This window comes from Crocodylus porosus, unplaced genomic scaffold, assembly GCF_001723895.1.
Source record: "Crocodylus porosus isolate Cpor-Errol unplaced genomic scaffold, CroPor_comp1, whole genome shotgun sequence".
Taxonomy (NCBI): Eukaryota; Metazoa; Chordata; order Crocodylia; family Crocodylidae; genus Crocodylus; species Crocodylus porosus.
Window position 1 is genome coordinate 78628051 of NW_017728918.1, and position 18725 is coordinate 78646775.

Sequence of the window (18725 nt, forward strand, 5' to 3'; positions counted from 1 at the left end):
GCCAGTTGCCTGTCATGAAGGAATTAATTAGTTCATTATATGTGGGGGGTTTCAATCTGTAAATCCCAAACATAAACAAGCATCTAACTTAGGCACTTAAATCCAGGGAAGAGGCAGGGTAAATATGCACCTTATAAATTAACTAAATAAGATATATAAAGAGAGAAAGCATAAGCTCTTGTGAAACTGAGTTCACTTCATCAGATACCTTCTTCTCCTTAGAGTTTCTTCTTGCCTGGCTTTGGCATCCTCCTCTGTTTGGCATGCTGAGCATTGCAAATTTCACTCTAGTGTCCAAAAGGTAAGGTGCTAAATAAACTAGTAACAGAACACATTAAGAAATACTTACTTTTACAAACTACCGTATTTTTCGGACCATAAGACGCACTTTTTCCCCCCCAAAAGTGGGGGGAAAACGAGGGTGCGTCTTATGGTCCGAAGGTGTGCGTCCCGGGGAGACGGGGCGGAGCTTGCCCGCGGAGGCGGCGGAGCCCGAGCGGGACACCCGCCGCTTGTTTACACCAGAAGCCAGCGCCCGTGCCGGTGGCCGGGAGCCGGCAATAAAAATGGCCGGCCACTGGCACACATAGTCTCTCCTGCCATAAAAACTGGGTGCGTCTTATGGTCAGGTGCGTCTTATGGTCCAAAAAAATACGGTACTCTGTACAGTGTTTCTGCCACTGGGCAAATGAAGGTTGGCCTCACCCTTTACAGTGCATTCTATGGAGTAAAAGGGGGAAGGATTTAATTAAACCAGGTGTCATTACCTCTGTGCTGACTACCAGTGTGCACTACTCTTATCCCGGGGTAAGTGGAAGCTGAACTGTGGTAATGTACCACAATTTAACTTCCACTAACTGTGACATAAGGGCATGCACATGGGCCGTTACTACAAAGCAGCTGATAGGATGAAATCCTTTTACTCTGTATGTCCGTAGCCCGATTCTCTCTCTTTCAAGCATAGGGAACAGAGGCACTTGAAGTTGTTAATTCCTTTCCTGGAGTGGGAAACCTAACTTCTGTTGCAGGAACGCTCACCATGTTCAAGCCCCTTTGTGATTCTGGTCCTTAATTGATAAAGATATGGATTAACTGATAGCCAGAAGTGTCAAATGTCAGAAAAATAGTCCCATCATGTCCAATACACAACAGAATATTGCAGCATACAACTCTTACAGGGGCTGCCTCAGTACACCTATGGCCTGGCCTATACTACTGCAGCAGTGAAGCCCAAAAAGGACAGAGCTGAGCACGCCTTGTCCACCCATGCCAGCTGACATGCTCCTATAACTGGGAGTGTACTAATAAAGCAGCTTCAGCATCTACTTTCAGGACTGCCAGAAACTGAGGGATCAAAAGCAGACATTTGGAGCACCTTCACTGGTGAACTTCCAGGTTTGGAGCAAATTACTGGGCCCATGTGTTGGAGTGTTCTTATCCCCATCTTGTACTGCAGGTACAAACAAGCCTCATACTCTAGAGAAGGGGGTTCAGGTCAGGCAGAGGCCCAACCCCAAAAAACTGAAGTTCACACTTCAAAAGGCAAAGCTTTTGACACAAGAAGTCCAGTTTTAAGACACTAACACTTAAAACAGAGATTTGGTAGTTTCTACTTCTTGAACAGAATGGGAAAGAAACTATAACCCCCTTGAATAACTGATTACTAAGGATATTGAACTAGTGATATATTCATACTGTATTTATTCAATTTTAAAATGAAGTTTTTTTGCCCCATTTAACATGAGGGAGGGGAGGAAACCCCTCATCTTGGACTCCAGCACAAGGTGGGAGGGGGGCAAACAGTTGCCCCCCCCCCAGCACCTCAGCCCCTACTCCCCAACCTGTGCTGCACCTCTCTCCTCGCTGCAACCCCACTTGCCCCTTGCTCTAGTGTAGGCATGCTAGACCATGAAGCAGGCTTTACCCCATAGCAGAGGTGCTAGCCCCCTGCTCTATGCCCCAGCCTGAATGTGGACAGAGCTGACCAGCACAGAGCAACAGCAAGCACAAAGGAGGGACAGAGGCTTCAGGGGAAGGGAAGATGAGGGAAGAAGGATGGGGACTTGAGCCTGTTAGCAGGAAGGGGCGCAAGCAGTGTAGGAGGGAAGACACGTGGAAGGTGGACAGGGCTGCAGGCACAAGGGAGAGGTAAATGGGGGAGAAAGGTGGTAGGGGACAAGGTGCCCACCCCTCCCACTGCCTCCACACCAAATGTCTCCTACCACCTGCTACTTCCTGCCTGCCCCTTACTGCTCCTCCCACTGACTGCCCCCCCACTGTTTCCCCCACCACCTGTCCTCCACGCCCCACCGCCTGCCCCCTTACTACTCCCTTCCTTGTTGAGTGTCCCCCTACCGCCTGCAGTATTGGTGGTGAGGTATGAATTTAAGACAACCCTTCAATAATTAGATTCTATACATGGAGAAGTATAACAAATGTATACATTTGCTATGCACAGAATCTAAATACAAGTTTCCCTCACTTTATGCAGGTTCTGTATGTGCAAATATGTTTTTATATGATGACTCTTTTTATACCAAAAGTTCATTATATGCGAGGTAAATTCACTCTTATGTGATTGATGTGGTGGAAACCTGTGGTCAGCTGCTTTGTGCAGTGCATTGTGGGAGTGATGTGCACCAAAATATCATCTCCTGTGCTCCTCGCTTGTTGTCTGTGACACGTGTTTCTGTAGTTGCCATCCTCATTATAATAGTGCCTTGTGTTTCTGTGTACTGTCACTGTTGGTGAGTACCAAAATTGTCTTGTAAAAATGGTAGAAATGGGTCTGGGGATCAGTAGAGCTGAGGTCTTGGAATGTATCCCTATTTGTTACATTGTAAAGTGAGTTCCCTTTATGAGAAATTGAGTTATGCGTTGTTTTCCAGGAACATATGTACAGCATAAAGAAAGGGAAACCTGTACAAGGGGAGTTGTCTTAAATTCATGGCCATTAAGGATTCAGATAAATATGGTAATAGAGATGTGATTTACCATTATATCTAAGAAATGCAAATATTCCTTAGATATAATGGTAAATCAGGGATAACATCTGGCCTCTCAAGTCAGATGCACATCTTTGGGGAGGAATACTATATACATGATCCCTGACCATTGAACAGAAAAGTATTCTCTATTGAGAACTCCTCTAGGAAGAAAAGCTGCTTGAGACAGACCTCTAGCAAGAGACTGATGTTACATTTTAATCAGAAGTGTAGGATTAGATCTTACTCTAGTTTTTATGGTTATTTTCTAATATGTCTCTTTCAATCTGACCATTTATGTGATGTTCTTGCTTATGTAATTGATCTTTTTGCTATTTCTTATATCTTATTAATTGTCTATGATTAGTGTGATTTCAGAACAGTTGATATCTATAAGCTAGGTACACCTAGGGGAGTTAGGATGTACAGTTTTATCCAAACCTAGAAGAGTACGACTCATCATCTGGTAAGATGGTTCTACTGGAGCTGCAAAGGACTTGACTGAGACAGGTGGAACTAAGGTATACTGGGGTGAGAAGTTACTTCAGGGGCAAATCTTAAGTTGGTTCTCCATGGCTAAGCAGCAGAATGGTGAAGAGAGGTTTGGAGTTTTGACTCTCCCCTAAAATAGTGCTAACCAAAGTTACTATATAAAATGTGACAACTTAAGTATTTCAAAGCTGATTATAAGTAAGTGAAAATGCATCAATTTAACTGTCTTTTCAGAAGCCAACTTTACCCTTAGTGGTAGAAGCAAACCTCAGCTATGTATGTACCAAGCAAACATAGAGAATATGAAGTAAATTAAAAAGTGGATATTCAATCTAAAATTAATCCAAGTTAGTTCCCTGAAATTATATAAAGATTTTACCTTTGTTTCTTCTGTTCTCATTGCATCCAACAAGTAGTGGAGAAGCTCTTGGCTATCCTGCTGTTGGAAACCCTTAAACCGAGGGGCCCTATGAAAAAGGTAGAAGTTTAAAATGACTTTACTACTACTAAAAGGCAGCTGTATGTTACTGATGTGCTAGCTTAGGAACATCAGTCATCAACTTGGAGCACACCCATTTCTGATATTATAGTCTTTAATTTACTACACACTACTTTATTCCATTTCTGAAAAAAAAATTAACATTAAATATATAACATTAAATTACTGAAAGCCAGGAGGATCCAAATTTATTTCTAAACCATATGAAGATCAGTAAAATGGTGAAAAAAAAAATCACATGCTTTCAGGGGCATTCTTTTGTGGATACCAGGACCACTAGATTTGGTCATCTACATGGTCATTTAAGTCTCCAGAGTGCCGCTTACACACAGGATATTTGGGTGTGCACATAGCTATTCACATTCATAAGGCTACATGAGCAAGAACAGAGTTGTCAAGCTGAGCATAAGTCGCACTGTTTGGACTTACAAGCCATGCCGAAGTGGATGACTAGGTGTCTGGAGAAGAAAAGAATACCTACACTTTTGACCATGCCAACATACTCTTCTCATAATTATGGTGCATTAATGAACATGTAGACACACCCAAAGTACACAAATTATGAATACATGTTAAGTAAAAGAGTAAGTAGCCTCAGTAGCACTAGGCAATTCTTAATATCAAAATTGCCAGGGCCTTCCCTCCATTAGGTATCAAAACTCTGAAATCAATGGAAATCTTTCCCAGTTTCAGCAGGAACTCTTGATATGTGGTAAACATTTGATGAGGTGTCAAACTAAATCAAAGAATCATTCAGCTAACACAGGGGTGATATATTACACGTCTGCTACTTCACCACCCATTTTAGGATTGTAAGCTTAAAAGGCATAATTGCAGCAGGCACACATTTATAATAGCAAGTGCAATGTAAAACAATTTGTTTCTGATTTGAGTAAGCCCTTCTTACAAATCTTAATTACATTCACTTCATCAAATTAAGACCCATTATTATGTACAGAAACTACACAATCGCCGACTGCCTTGCCTTTTGGATGGACAATCAAAGTTTGCCAGTATCTTTCTTGAAGACCAGGGCCACAGAGGAATCAACACACGATCCAACAGCATATTCTTAAATTGCCCTATTCATTTTTTTCTCTTGTTAATTCTTTTAAACTACTTATTCACACCTTTTGGCATAACTAGAGGAGAAATGGCAAACCCAAGACAGACTGTTTTGCAGACAAATTTTGTAGCTGTGTATTTTCTCTCCCTGACTGTATGCACACACCTAGTCAGGTTGCCATCATGCTCCTCAGACAACCAAGCATTCCCTTGCTGGTATGTACCTCTACGTGCAAGCTGTATCCATAACCTGAGAGTTCAACAAAAGTATTCTTACCCCAATGAAAGCTAACAGGCCAGCATTTCTTTAGTGTTAAAAAAACTAATAAGAAAATGGCACAGACTAAAATAGTTACAGAGAAGTGAAAATTAATTCCCGGATTTTACTGTAATCATCCTGCATGGGTTACTGCTATCTTGCCCTATAACCTAGAATCATTTTCCAGAACCTGTTTGTCTGATTGGTTTGGTCACTTCATCTATGGGAGAACCTTTTGCAATGCATACTATCACCTAAGACAAAATAAAAATTATTTTTAGGGTCCTAGGCTTGTTATTAAAAAATTCTCCTTCATCTGGTAATCATTTATTAATGGATAATTTGATTAGGCTGTTCAAGCAAGAAAATCTGTATTTGTCCCAAAGAGTTTATAAGACGAGAACAATGTGAGAGGCAAGGATATCTTAGGATGATATCTTTGATTTAACTATGATTTTAGGATAAAGTTAGATAATCTTTTGAATGCAAGGCATTCTCTCTTAGGCCTGATCACAAGGAACCAGACACAGGATAGTAAAAACCAGCAGCAAGAAGGGGGCACAGACCAGGCCCAGAGCCACTGGGGGGGATTGCACAGCAGGCAGCTGTTCCCCCCGCTCCCACAACTGCCTGATAACTGCAGCCAGGAGCTGCGGCTCAAAGCTGGGTTGTCTGCCACACTGGGAATCGGGGGCAGAGTACGGAGCAGAGCCCCGATTGCACGGACCCAGCCTGGCCTTCTCGGACCAAGGCCAGCAAGCTCCGTTCCCCCAGCCCCTTGCTCCCAGTTCCCAGTGTGGTTGACAGACCAGCTCTGAGCCACAGCTCCTGCCTGCAGCTGTCATGTGGCTAGGTGGGGGGGGGGCGTAGAATGGAGACCCCCGCCAACTGTGCTGGCTGGGTCTGGGGGGGCAGGTGGGTCCTCTGCTGCTGCCCCTCCCACTGACACATGGCAGGAGGGCACAACTGTGGAGCAAAACCATGCTGCCAGGCTGGTCAGGAGGGCCAGGCAGCATGGGAGGGGGGAAGCCCCTGCCACCTGGCTTCCCCAACTATGGTGGCTAAGAGGACCAGGGCCTCCATTCCCCCGCCTGCCCAGTCCAGCTCAGCTGACAGGCATGGGAGTAGGATGCCAGGCTGGGGGGCAGAGGCTTTGCTGCTTTAGTTGTGTGTCTGCCTAGGGACAGGAATGGCCTGGTACTCTGCTAGAGCAGACAAACACAGGCCACGGCTAGCCTGACTGCCTTGCCGGGAGGGGGGGGAAGTGGAGGAACCACAAAAGCTCCTGGGATGCTGGGGGACTGCAGCCTAACTTGAGTCAGGGGGGAGATGGGACAGAAGTTCAATACGCCAGTCTAACCCAAACCAATTAAATCTAATTTTATATCCATCCACGTCTATCTTAGATGGGATTCCATCATTTTTAGACTGGTCTATGTGCACTGAACTTTTGTTCTGTTACAGGTTAGGCTGGTTTTTGACCACCTAAACCAGAAAAAAGTGTAATGTCTGCATTTAGTTTTAGATTCTGTGCAACCTTAAAAAGCCTATGAAAAACAAGAAACAAACTCCATAAGAAATGTATTCATGTATCCAGTGTTACACAGTGTAATAGATGAACCCAGAATGCCTTTAAATTCCTAAATATCTCAGAAAAGCCATGTCATTTTAAAGGGAAATAAGTTAATAAAAGAGACTTCTGTACACATCATCACCACACACATTTTCTATCTTAGTAAAATGAATGGGAGAGACTCTATGACTATAAAAAGACTTGATGTGGATTTAAAAAAATGGTTATTCAAACATTTTAAGATAGGGAAATGGTGAGGTAAGGCACCCAAATGACCTTAGTTCCACTATGAAATAATACTGTGGGGAGAAAGGGGAAATCTAGGCTCCTAGGCCACATCAAAAAATCGATTCCTCTTTCAATGCTTGTATTGCTTAGATACAAGAACAGGGCTTGGGAAATATGTAGAGGTAAAAAAAATATAGTTAGAATGTCACATTTTCAAGGAAGTACATGTGAGCACACACAAAAGATGTGTGTATACACTGTGTGCATCTGTCTATGCTTAACTTACAGTACTTTAGCAGCTACTGAATATCTAAAAGATGAAATTTTTACTCCTTGCATTTGAAAGCTTGTCTAATTGCATCCCGATGACATTGCTGGTCAAATAAAAGCTACCACCTTAAGAAATCCTTCCCTTTTGCCTAACTTCTGGACCATCACAGCTACACCATTACTCTTACACTACCATTTTTATGCTTAAAATCTAACTGATTTTAGACATATAATATAAAATATTTGCCTACCAGCACTACACCCAGATGCCTCCTATGTTAAACAGCATTCTGAACTATCACAGAATTCAACGGCACCCCAAAAATTGCAGTCTATTCCCAACAAACTTCTAGTCTCTAGGACTTAAAAATCTGTGAAGCAAAGGATCCACATGCCTTAGGAAACACACATCTGGTGCTGCCCTTGTCCTCTCACAGCATATCGTCCTTTGAGCTGTCCTCCTTCATGGTGTCTGGCATCAGCAGCAAAAAAGGCAAGCCAGCTTGCAAGTCAGCACAAGGACACACAAGGAACATTGGCAGTTGCTGGTTTCACAGTTATTATCCAGGACAAATGAAGACTTAAAGAGTCTAGTGAAAATATTTAAAAAACAGAAGCAACAATATCTCCCTCATAAACCCAAAAGAGGCTAAATTTGCTCAGGCTGGATCAGCATTTTTCACTGTTTTTGTATTTCTAAGTTACACCAAATGACACATAAAATAAACACTTCATCTAACAGTAGACACATAGTGGCCTAAATCATGCTTGCCATTAAAACCCCACAAATCACTTTCATACCAACAATCCATCTGCAGGATCTATTTTAAATATAAATTTATAATCCATATGAACAAAGACTTCAAGGAAAACTGAAATAATTTCTAATGCAAAAACTGACCAAAAGATCTCTGTGAATATACTTATACTGAGTGATAAGTTTGCTATAAGAATCCTTCTCAGATGAACTGTCATAGGACAACCTAGATCTATTGAGTGCTCATCTCCAGATATCTTGAATCTTAAATAAGATTGTGTGTGTTTATTCACTCTTAATACAGTTTTATTTCACATTAAATATTACTTGATTATTAACACCAGCCCCTGTCAACATATTAAAATGTTCCCCCTTTCCAAGAGGGATGATAATGCAGCATTGCACTTCAACATGCCACATACTTTCTTTTGTCAGCTCTTAAAAAAGACTCACTGGCAAATAAACTGAAAATTACAACAACTGCTATTCAATTGCATGTTATCAAGTGTATCAGATGTGTGTAAATAATGAAAAGAATCCCACATGCAACAAATCAGTTCTTCTTCTCTTGGACATGTCACTGAATGAATGATCTAGCATGGCCAATACAGTCCTTAATGGCAGGAAACATGTTAAGTATGCTTCCAAAAGGTAAAATGCGCTTATTAATGTAAAAAAATAAAAGGCACGTGTACCCATTTTACAGTTTACAAACACATTTCATAACTTGAAACACTATCATAAATTGTCTGCTGCAAGCGGAAGTGTCTTTCCAAGCACTTTGCATTATTTGATTAACCAATTCTTAGCTTTATTTGTCTAGTTTCAGCTTATGCAGTGAACCAAGATATGTTAATAGTTGATAAGCAAATAATTGGGTGAAATTTAACTTAATAGATAGCAAACATTCTTTTCTCATGAAGCAGCCAATCAAAATATGTGAATAGCTGATAAGTGATTAATTGGAATGAACAGCATTAAAATGAAAACAAGACAGAAGACCTAGTTTAAATTAACACCCTCCTATTTCAAGGCAAATTAACACTTCTAATTTTAAGAGCATATAACCAGCTTGTCCAGCACACAGTAATTTCACTTGTACAGGTAAGGTCTTTAGGGGTTATAGGCATCCAGATTTAATAATAAGATTTTCCTTAACCTTGCATCACAACTGCTCAATTTTGTGTTGGCTACTTCATACCAAAAGCATGCAGAAGAATATATAACATTATACCATTAACAATTATGTAACACAGTATACATGCAGATCAAATGCTAATTTCCAAATCCTTATCATTTGCACTGTGTGTTTTACTTTTTATACTTTTTATACTTTACTGAGGTCATCTATTTTTTAAATATGGCAGGAGCCATGTTATTTTCTTTGGACATTAACTGGAAGTTAATAAACTGGGAAATCAAAAAAGTTGGCATAATTTTTTGTTTGAAACTTTTCATCAAAAAATGAAAATGTAAGTTGACCAAAACATACTCTGAATTCCTGTTATTTTTTTTCCTGTTTCACTCAGAAAAAAACTGAAATAAACCAAAATGCTGAAATATTTTGTAGTGATATTTTCAAAATGAAGCAGCTTCACAACATGCTTTCCAATAGTCTCTCTTGTGGGGGTCTGTTTTATATCTCCTTTAACTAGCCGTTTTTGCCTTGGTAATAACAACAGAATACACTCTAGCTCTGCCCTACTTTGTGCCCCCTTACCAAAGTGATAAAGGCCATGGACCTAACCTGCTTCTCAAATTTCCTTTCAACCAGTACCCCATATTTACTTGACTTGAAAAAAAAGGCTGGCTCCAGTAGAAAAGCTGTTTCTGCTCAGACACTGAGACCTCATGGTGGTCTGGGAAAATAAGGAAAATGGGCAAAGTTCTTAAAAAGGGGATTAGACAAATTCACAGAAGACAGGTCCACTGATTAGAATACTAGACATGCCCTGCACCTATAATCTCCCCTCTAAAGCATTTACTACTTGCCACTATCCAAGTGAATACTAGGCTAGACAGACTATTGGTCTGACCCAGTACAATACTTCTTACATTCCTGTGCATGGACTCTGGATGACGAATGTCCCTGGTTGTGGTGGGAGCTATTAAAAACACCAAGGCCAGACTAACACTGGTGTTCTGCTGATAACATTAGGGCTTGTGAGCCAATCCAAGTGGTATCTGTCTTTCAGCAAATATCCATGGTGCTGTATTAGTGGAGGCAAGGGGGTGGGGGAAGGGGGTGGTTATCTGGTACCTGCAGATCTTGATTGTCTCTGTGAAGAAGACTTTGTCGATAGAAATGAGATCTGTGTCAGGGGGAGCACTTGCTGCCAGTGCTATTTCAGACATGAACAAGTCTGGTGCCGGACAGCACGACAGAACTGACAGATAAATAAAGTGAGATGGTGCCAGGAGTAGGCTGCATTGGCACCACACGTACAGGTTTCCCTCGTTTTATACAGGTTCTGTATGTACAAATTTGCTCTCATGAGATGACCTTTTTTATACCAAAAATTCATTATATGCGAGATAAATTCACTCTTATGTGATAGGTGTAGTGGAAACCTGCAGTCAGCTGCCCTGTGTGGTGCATTGTGGGAGTGATGTGCACCAAAAAATAATCTGTGTGGATCTGTGCTCCTTGCTCATTGTCTGTGACATGTTTCTGTAGTTGCCATCCCCATTATGGTAATATTCACCACCACCCTGTGCTTATGTGTACTGTCTGCTGTTGGTGAGTACCACAGTTGTCTTGTAAAAGTGGTAGAAATGGGTCTGGGAGTCAGTACAGTTGAGGTCTTGGAATGTATCCCTATTTGTTACATTGTAAAGTGGGTTCCCTTTATGCGAATTCGAGTTATGCGCTGTTTTCCAGGAACACATATACAGCATAAAGCGAGGGAAACCTGTACAGTATGAGACTGTGAGCTGATAATGACCCCTATACTTTTTCAGGCTCAAGAGCTGCCAGCATCTTTGATGAGCATCCCTTGTCAGACAGGAATACTGAACAACCTTTTTTTTAAATGAGCTCAGGCAGGACTCCTCTCTTTATCTCTTATGCCCTGGATCCAAGTGCATCAGTGGTAACATAGCTATCTTTAAATGACTGTGAGATTCCGTAGGCCAAGAAATCTTGGAGGCAGAAATCAGTACTGGGACTGGCACACCTCGGTCTTCAAGAGTTCTGGGTTCTGCCAAGTTGAGACATCTCAGAAGCTTTATCGCTCTGTGTGCATGGATCCGGGAAGTGGGAATGGGAACAGTAGGGCTATACCCACCTTGAGCTGTGGAACTCTATGGAGTCAACTCTCTGAGTCTGGCGACAGGCCAGGATAGGTGTGGGGTGAGGTGAAGTGACAGTGGCATCCACCTCCTGGGTCCCGGAGCTTCACTAAAGCAGTAGCTCTAGCCAGGAGCCACATTGAAGAGGCAATGAGGCTAGAGAGATCACTGTACACATGCGCACAACCAAAGGTGGATACAACTGCACCCCCAGGTAAGAACCTGTTCCTCTTGTGAAGGCTTTTTGCAAGCTGAAAGGTACTCTGGTAACATGAGGATGAGGTGCTGGAGGATTTCCTTTGTTTGCCTCTGATTGGAGATCCACCTCTAGATCTTGTCTGGGACTGTACAAGGGTGTTGAACCTAGCATTGTTCAAGAGGAGGGTCCCAAGTGCTGGAAGTGTGTGGTGCTTAACTGTGGCCTCTGACCCCAAGTTCAACAGAGGCTCTTTATTGCTAGCATTCTTATGACAGTTTTCAGTGCATACAGATGGCAAATACAGGACTTTTCATCAACACAGAACACAAGATAAAATAGAAGATAGGCAAAACCACGATCCTTTTGCATTCTGAATACAACTCCCTCACTCAGAGATAGATTTACAAAGCAATTAAGAGAAAAATCATGAATAACTTCCCCATTAACAAACAAAATGTGAAGCTGTGTGCTTATTAAAAGTAACTGACTAAAATATTTTAAGAGAGAATTGCTTCAGTGGCTATCACATGATTTTACTGGCTTAAAGAGAAAGGGAAAGTGTAACAATCAGCAGGGGTAATGTTCAATTAAACTGTTTCTTTTAGAGTTCAGTTTCACAATAGTTCTTGGAGCCTTTAACAGAGCTAGAAGAGGGTCCTTTCTGCATTGTTTTTAGACTTTCCTGTAGTTAATTAAATCTTCATTATAGCTAAAAGGGATTAACTGAAAGAGGAGACAGAGATAGAGAGGAAAAAAAGATAAAGAGGAGAGAGATATGGCGAGAAAGAGGATGGGACTATAGTGGGCACTGTTTTAAAGGCAAAGTGTTAGGAAAATGCCTTTTACAAGGCTACAGTGCAAGGTTTGGCTGTTTCACTTTGACTGACAGGTGCTGTCATTGCTAACACACTGCTTAATAGATGAGCAATTGGGTATCCATGCCTGTAACATGTTATATAATACTACAATCAATCCTAAATTTCTAATGCTCTGTGGAAAAATTCTTAGAATGAGAGAGTTTGGGTTTCATTTCTTTTGAGGGTGGAGAGAAAGAGGTAGAAGAATATGAAGAGATCAAGCAATACAATGACACTTCTACAAAAAAGATTCCTAAACCTTATAAACCAGAATGAGGGGTTAGGAGAATTGATTCCCATTGATACATAGAAATCTGACAACTAAAAGATGTGCATTCTCATCTCCTTGAAAATATGCTTCAAGCAAGATCCTTGGCAAAAGTGGAAGACTTTAAGATGGTTGGTTGAATTGACCGCTCACAGATGTGCTGACATATGGAAGCCAGTGCCAATGCGCTACAACCTGTTGTACAGTGTCAGCAGTATAATGACAGAACAGGTTGAACTCCTGTTAATGGCCATAAGTAGTGAAGGACAACTGTGACAGCTATGTGCATGTTTCTTAAGCCTATCATTTCACAACTGATCTTGATACATCAGCTAAAGAGATATTTCTAGTGATTATCTACCATTTTTTTGCAATGTAAATTAGGAATTAATTAAAATGTGCATTACAAATATATGTATGCTGTTGAACAGGTTTCTTTTTTAATAAATAATCATCATTTTAAAAACCATTTTAAATTAAGCTATCCCTTTTTTTTGAGAATTAAACTATGCTTTAAAAATTGTTCAACCATCTTACAAAGAGGGGCTATAATATACTGTCTTTTAAAAACACTTGCACCTGTGCTTCCTTCACATGAATGTTTACAGGCAAATTCCCTGGCTGAAAGGTAAATTTTGGAATGTATTATTCTGGAAAACCTTAGAAACAACTATAACCAATTAAAAAATATTTAAGAAATAGAGTATTTTTGTAGGATTACTAAAAATGGAGAAGAATCATCACTTATTTTTTTCAGTATGGTTCTGTCTAGACTACTCAGTCGCAACAAGCAAGGCAAAATGTATGCTTAATATCAGTTGTGGAGAGGAAATTCTGCTTGTTGTCATTACACTTTCCTCCAAAATGGTCAGTTGCAGGACCAACAACAGTTACTGTCATTCAAGAAGAGCTGGATTAAAAACTTACTCTATTGTTGTCCTTGTCTTTTTATGAATATGTGCGCTTGATCTAGCACCCAATTTTGATTTCAGTGAGAAACAGCGAAAGAGCAATATGCAACAACTTTAAGATTAAAAATAATTTATTCCTGGTCATTTATGGGTAGATCCAGCAATATGTGTTAGACATATTTATAATTTGCAAAGCACAGTTATAGTAAATTGCTCTGTGTAAAGATAAACCTCAGTCAAACTGGCAAAGCAATCACTGTGCTTCATTTAGCTCTAAGAAACAGTTAAGCAACTTTATTAAATAGCTGTAACCTCCACCGGGAACATCCCTCTGTCCTGAATACAGTATACATGGGCAGACAGATTTCTGTTAGCTACTGTTTTAGAAAATGTTGTGGTCTTCTGGGTATGTTTACACTGCAAACTATGGGACAGCACAGACAAACCCAAGCTAGTTAGGAAACTAAAAGCAGCCTAGCCATGTCATCCCAGAGCTGTGTGGGTTGCCAAAGAAATAAAATACCTCATTTCCTCATTCATTTCTTCTGGAAGAACCTGCATTTTTGTCTAGTCGGTCAGGTGAAAAGAGCAAAAAAATCAATTTCAATCTTGCAAATTAAAATACCTTGTTGATAAAGATGACGAATAGTCACAAAGTATATATGTGAATCCTTTTCTACATAAATGCTTTTTATTACTGCTAAAGCCTGATGTATCTATCACCAGAAAAATTTAAAGAGAAAAAATAACTAGATTTATAAATACGTGGGGGGGTGGTTTCCAAACAAAACATAGTTTTACAATGTTGGCTGAATACTCATATTTGGCCAGCTTCAAGAAGATACTGATTTTACCTTAGAGTTTTCCAAAGTCCTTATTTAAAGTGCTTTCCAGGTTAGTTAAACAGGCATAGCAGGAGGTTGGTTCTCCTCCTACATCATAGTGCATTTACTCAGTTGAGCAGCAATGCTTTTATCCTCTACTAAAGTAATGAGGTAGTTTGAGTACTGCTAGAAGATGTCTCTTTTTTTCATCCTGAGCTTAAATGGGCCACCCAATATATATGATGTATTTGGTTTCATTTGCAAAACTGTTATTTAGCAGTGAGCTACTACTTTTAAATCCCTGTGTTCTCCTCCCCCAGCACAAAAAATAAATAATCTTTAATTAAATATCAAGCTCATTTGATTTACAAATGGAAATAATGCAGTGTCAAAGTAAACTGAAGTACCAAGTTAATCAATGCTTGGATAATCACTTGCTGGTTTTTAACAAATAAGTATTTGATCATCACCTCTGCACAGCAATTTGTGGTTGAAGACTGAAGCATTTTCAGAGCTGCAGGTGGGCACCCCATTTATCTGAAAGTTTTTGATATCTGGTCCCTACATTTTCAAAAATAGCTATAGTACCTCCAATTGATTCACCTTACAGGAATCAGATTTTTCAGAAGGTGGGAATTTAGCATTTTCTGAAAACCAGCAACTCTCACATATAATAAATGAAGCCCCCACCAAAACTGACCCAAAAATCACTAGCCCATTTAACTTTTAGACAAATGCAGCTAACCACTCAAAGCAATAACAAGTTCCAAGATCCGAATATGCATCTCTTATCTCTTATAAGCAAGGTGGCATGGCTTACTGGAATTGAGCAAGCATGCCCACTGTGACATCTAATTTAGAACAAAGTTCTAGGTGCCTTTTGGGTCACACAACATGGGAAGATCACAGCTGCTATTCTGTTTGATAAACTGAATGGTTCTGGGAAACAGGTGGTCATTGCACAAGCTCAAAGGGGTGGGGAAGGCACTGCATCTGGAAATTGTGAAGATGTATGAAAGGGAGACAGCTTGTAGAAGTAAACTTGCTGCATTCTGCAGCCTCTATGCTAGCAGATCAGTCCATGTCTTTGGCTTTTAGTAAAGCTTTAAAATATGAATTAATCTTCCACAATTGACCACAGAAGTACAGGATGTTTATATGAGATCAGTCAGTCTTTATAACTATTAATTAAAAAGTGTCTGTGACTATAAGGCACAGAGGAGAGAGAGGGAGGAAAAAATGAAAAGAGAATGCCTGTAGGTGTAGCTGTCCACTAGGGGTATGTGAAACGGGCCGTACTCGATTTGGATTCAGCCCAAATCGGGGACAGTGATTCAATTCATTGATTCAGATCACTTTCCCCAGTTAGATTCGGCAGGGGGCTGGACTCAATGATCTCCCGAGGTCCCTTCCAGCCCTGATGTCTATGAAATCTATGAAAATCTAAATCTGAAGATTCAATGCTGATTAGGAGAATCAGTGATTCAGACACAGCTTTAAATGTTTTTTCTACATGCCTCTAGGTACCAGGTGCAGCTTGTGAACATTGAGATGCTGGGGTGGATGGAGCATCCCACAGGACTGCAAGCGTCCCCCCAGACCCAGCAGGCACCAGTTGCCAAGCAGGAGGGGTGTAGGGGTGCCCCCCCCGTGTGCTCCTCGGCAGAGCCAGAAGTAGACTGGAAGTGCTTCTGATCCACTTCCGGGTCTGCTGCTGAGCATGCTGGGGAGCCCCCACGCTCCTGTGGGATGCTCCATCCGCCCCACCAGCTCAGCATTCACAAGCCACCTGGTACCTTGAGGTATCTAGAAAAAACATTTAAAGCTGTGTCTGTATCCAAATCGCCAAGTCTTTCTGAATCTCTCCGATTTGATTAGGAGAGATTAAAAAGTCTCTTGATTTGATTCAGATTTGGAGATTTGGCCACTGAATCGAGCCAAATCTCTGCTGAATCAAATCAGGGACTGAAGCTTCGCACAGCCCTACTGTCCACCTACAACTAGCAAAAGAAAATAAAACCCCTATGTAGTTCATACAAGTCACTGGAAAAAATGTAATAGCCTCCAATGCACTGGCTGAATGGATACAGGAGATTCAAGTCCTACTCCTAGCTCTGTTACTGGCCTGCTGGGTGACCTCTGCTGAATCATTTAATCTCTCTGTGCCTTAGCTTTTCCACCTGTAAAACAGGGATGACAATACCAATTTCCTTTATAAAACACTTGGAAGTCTACTGATAAAAAAAACCCTATTAAAGCATCCATAAAGGAAACTGCTCTACTGGATCAGGTCAATGGTCCTTTTAGCTGGCATCACACATTACAGAGGAAAGTACATGGATCCTTTTTACAGCCAACTATGAACTGTCCACAAAAGGTTTTCTTAATTCATCAATTATGAAATCAAATATGATTTATGTCATTAAGCATGAAGCTTTATATCCTTTCTAATAATGCACCTTGTTATGTAACTGGGAATAACTGCGTATTTTTAACCTGTATACTTTTGCCTGAAGGATAACTTATAAGAAGTTCCAGACAACTACATGGCAAGTTAAAAAAAGTGTTTCCTCAGTTTCTCCCTAACTTTTCCAGTTTCATAAATATCCCTGTTTCTCTTTTATCATCAGAAAGGTTAAATGAGTATGACTAATTGTTCTTCTGTGTTATTTTGTGTTTTTTCATCATCCCACCTTTGGTCACCTCTCTAATTGAAATAGTTTCAATTTTATTATTTCTTCTGCTATGAAAGCATGCTTGTGCCTGTAACCATTTCTGTTACCTGTCTCTGGATGTTCTTTTGTATTTTTGCCCATCTTCCTTCCAAAAGCTTGATCCGAGCTTAAATGAGTATTCCAGGTGAAGGTATACAACTGAATTACATGATTACAATATCATATTTTTAACTGTTTTTTCCAAATATAATTATTTGGCTTATTTACCTCCACTACATAACTATTATTATTAAGCTATCCAAACCGGCACACGTCTTTCTCCTGAATGAGAAAGTAAATTTACAACTGAGGCAAAGGTGCTAATGGTTTAGTTTATTCCTGCTAACATGAGATATCATAAGCTTGCCAAAAAGAATTATCATTTTCCTTCATCTTGCCTATTCACCTAGCTTTGTTAGGCTTCTCTTCAGATTAGTAAACACTGAGGAATTTAGTTTAAACTAACATGTACTATTGGTATATTTTTGCATGGAGGGTATTCACTATATTATCATACATGAATACAAGAAGAATATTCAGATGGGTCCCCTCTTCCCTGTTGCAGACTTCCAGGACATAGACCAGTAAATCTCAACCAGGCACAAGCATACAAGTTTCATTTCCTATAATAATTATTTATAGCTAGCCAAGAAAGAAGCAACCAATTCTATGCTCTCATGTTGGGCAGTACCCAAAAGGACTCTTTAAAAAATAGTAGGATGGTATACAAATGGAGAAGTGGAAAATTTTCTGAAATAAAAAAAAGTTGTCCTTGTGGAAAATAATCCTTTTTTCTATAAAAGACTCCTAACTAATTGATTAATCAGAATGAAGGGAAAAGGGTAATTCTTCTCCCTATGAACCACTTTTACCATTACCTTTCTCATCAGTCATGATGAAGAATGAATAATAATCCAAGCATTCTATGAGGTTTTTCTCTAAAATGATAATTAGTCATTTGGGTGTCACTACAGTTACCCCACTCCTAGCAAATGCATTCCTCCCTTTTTAGATTATGCTTGGAGAGAGCACTCCCTTCCTCACTAGAAAAATCATTAACACCATCCATGACACCAGTAACAAAATCCTTGTTCAACAGTGTTAATGCAGGAAAACAATCCAAATACTAATCTATTTTCTAGGAAAGTACCAAGCAGTTTTTCCTATAATTAAAGACACTCATTTGTTCTGAGCACTCAAGTATTACAACATTAACTTGCTGCATGGATCTAAACAAAGTAACTGCACTTCTTCCACTGAAAAAATTACTCAGTCATAACAAATCTGGGAAATATTTATGTCCTCTTAATACATAAATGTTGTGTCAATCACTAAGTCTCCAGATAAGTCAGAAGTCTGCAGTCCTAATATTCAGAGTAGTGGAAAACAAACAGAAGGGCCCTGTAGCTATGCACACAATCTGTCCTAGCAAAACGTCTGACAGCTGCAACACTAACAAAATTAACAGTGGATGAATTAGTACCAGACGCTAAACAGTTGCCATAGAAAGAAAAGAAATGGACAATTCTCTTTT

General features: G+C 40.2%; 1 protein-coding gene across 8 annotated transcripts in view; it reads right to left on the reverse strand.

Annotated features, from left to right (window-relative positions):
* Positions 1-18725, reverse strand: part of USP45 (ubiquitin specific peptidase 45) — a 113942-nt gene that overhangs the window by 32921 nt on the left and 62296 nt on the right. For all 8 annotated transcript variants that reach the window (XM_019537794.1, XM_019537796.1, XM_019537795.1 and 5 more), the window contains one exon: positions 3856-3943. In XM_019537794.1, the coding sequence (XP_019393339.1) occupies positions 3856-3943 (88 nt within the window). Of the gene's footprint in view, positions 1-3855; positions 3944-18725 lie in introns of those variants that run through there.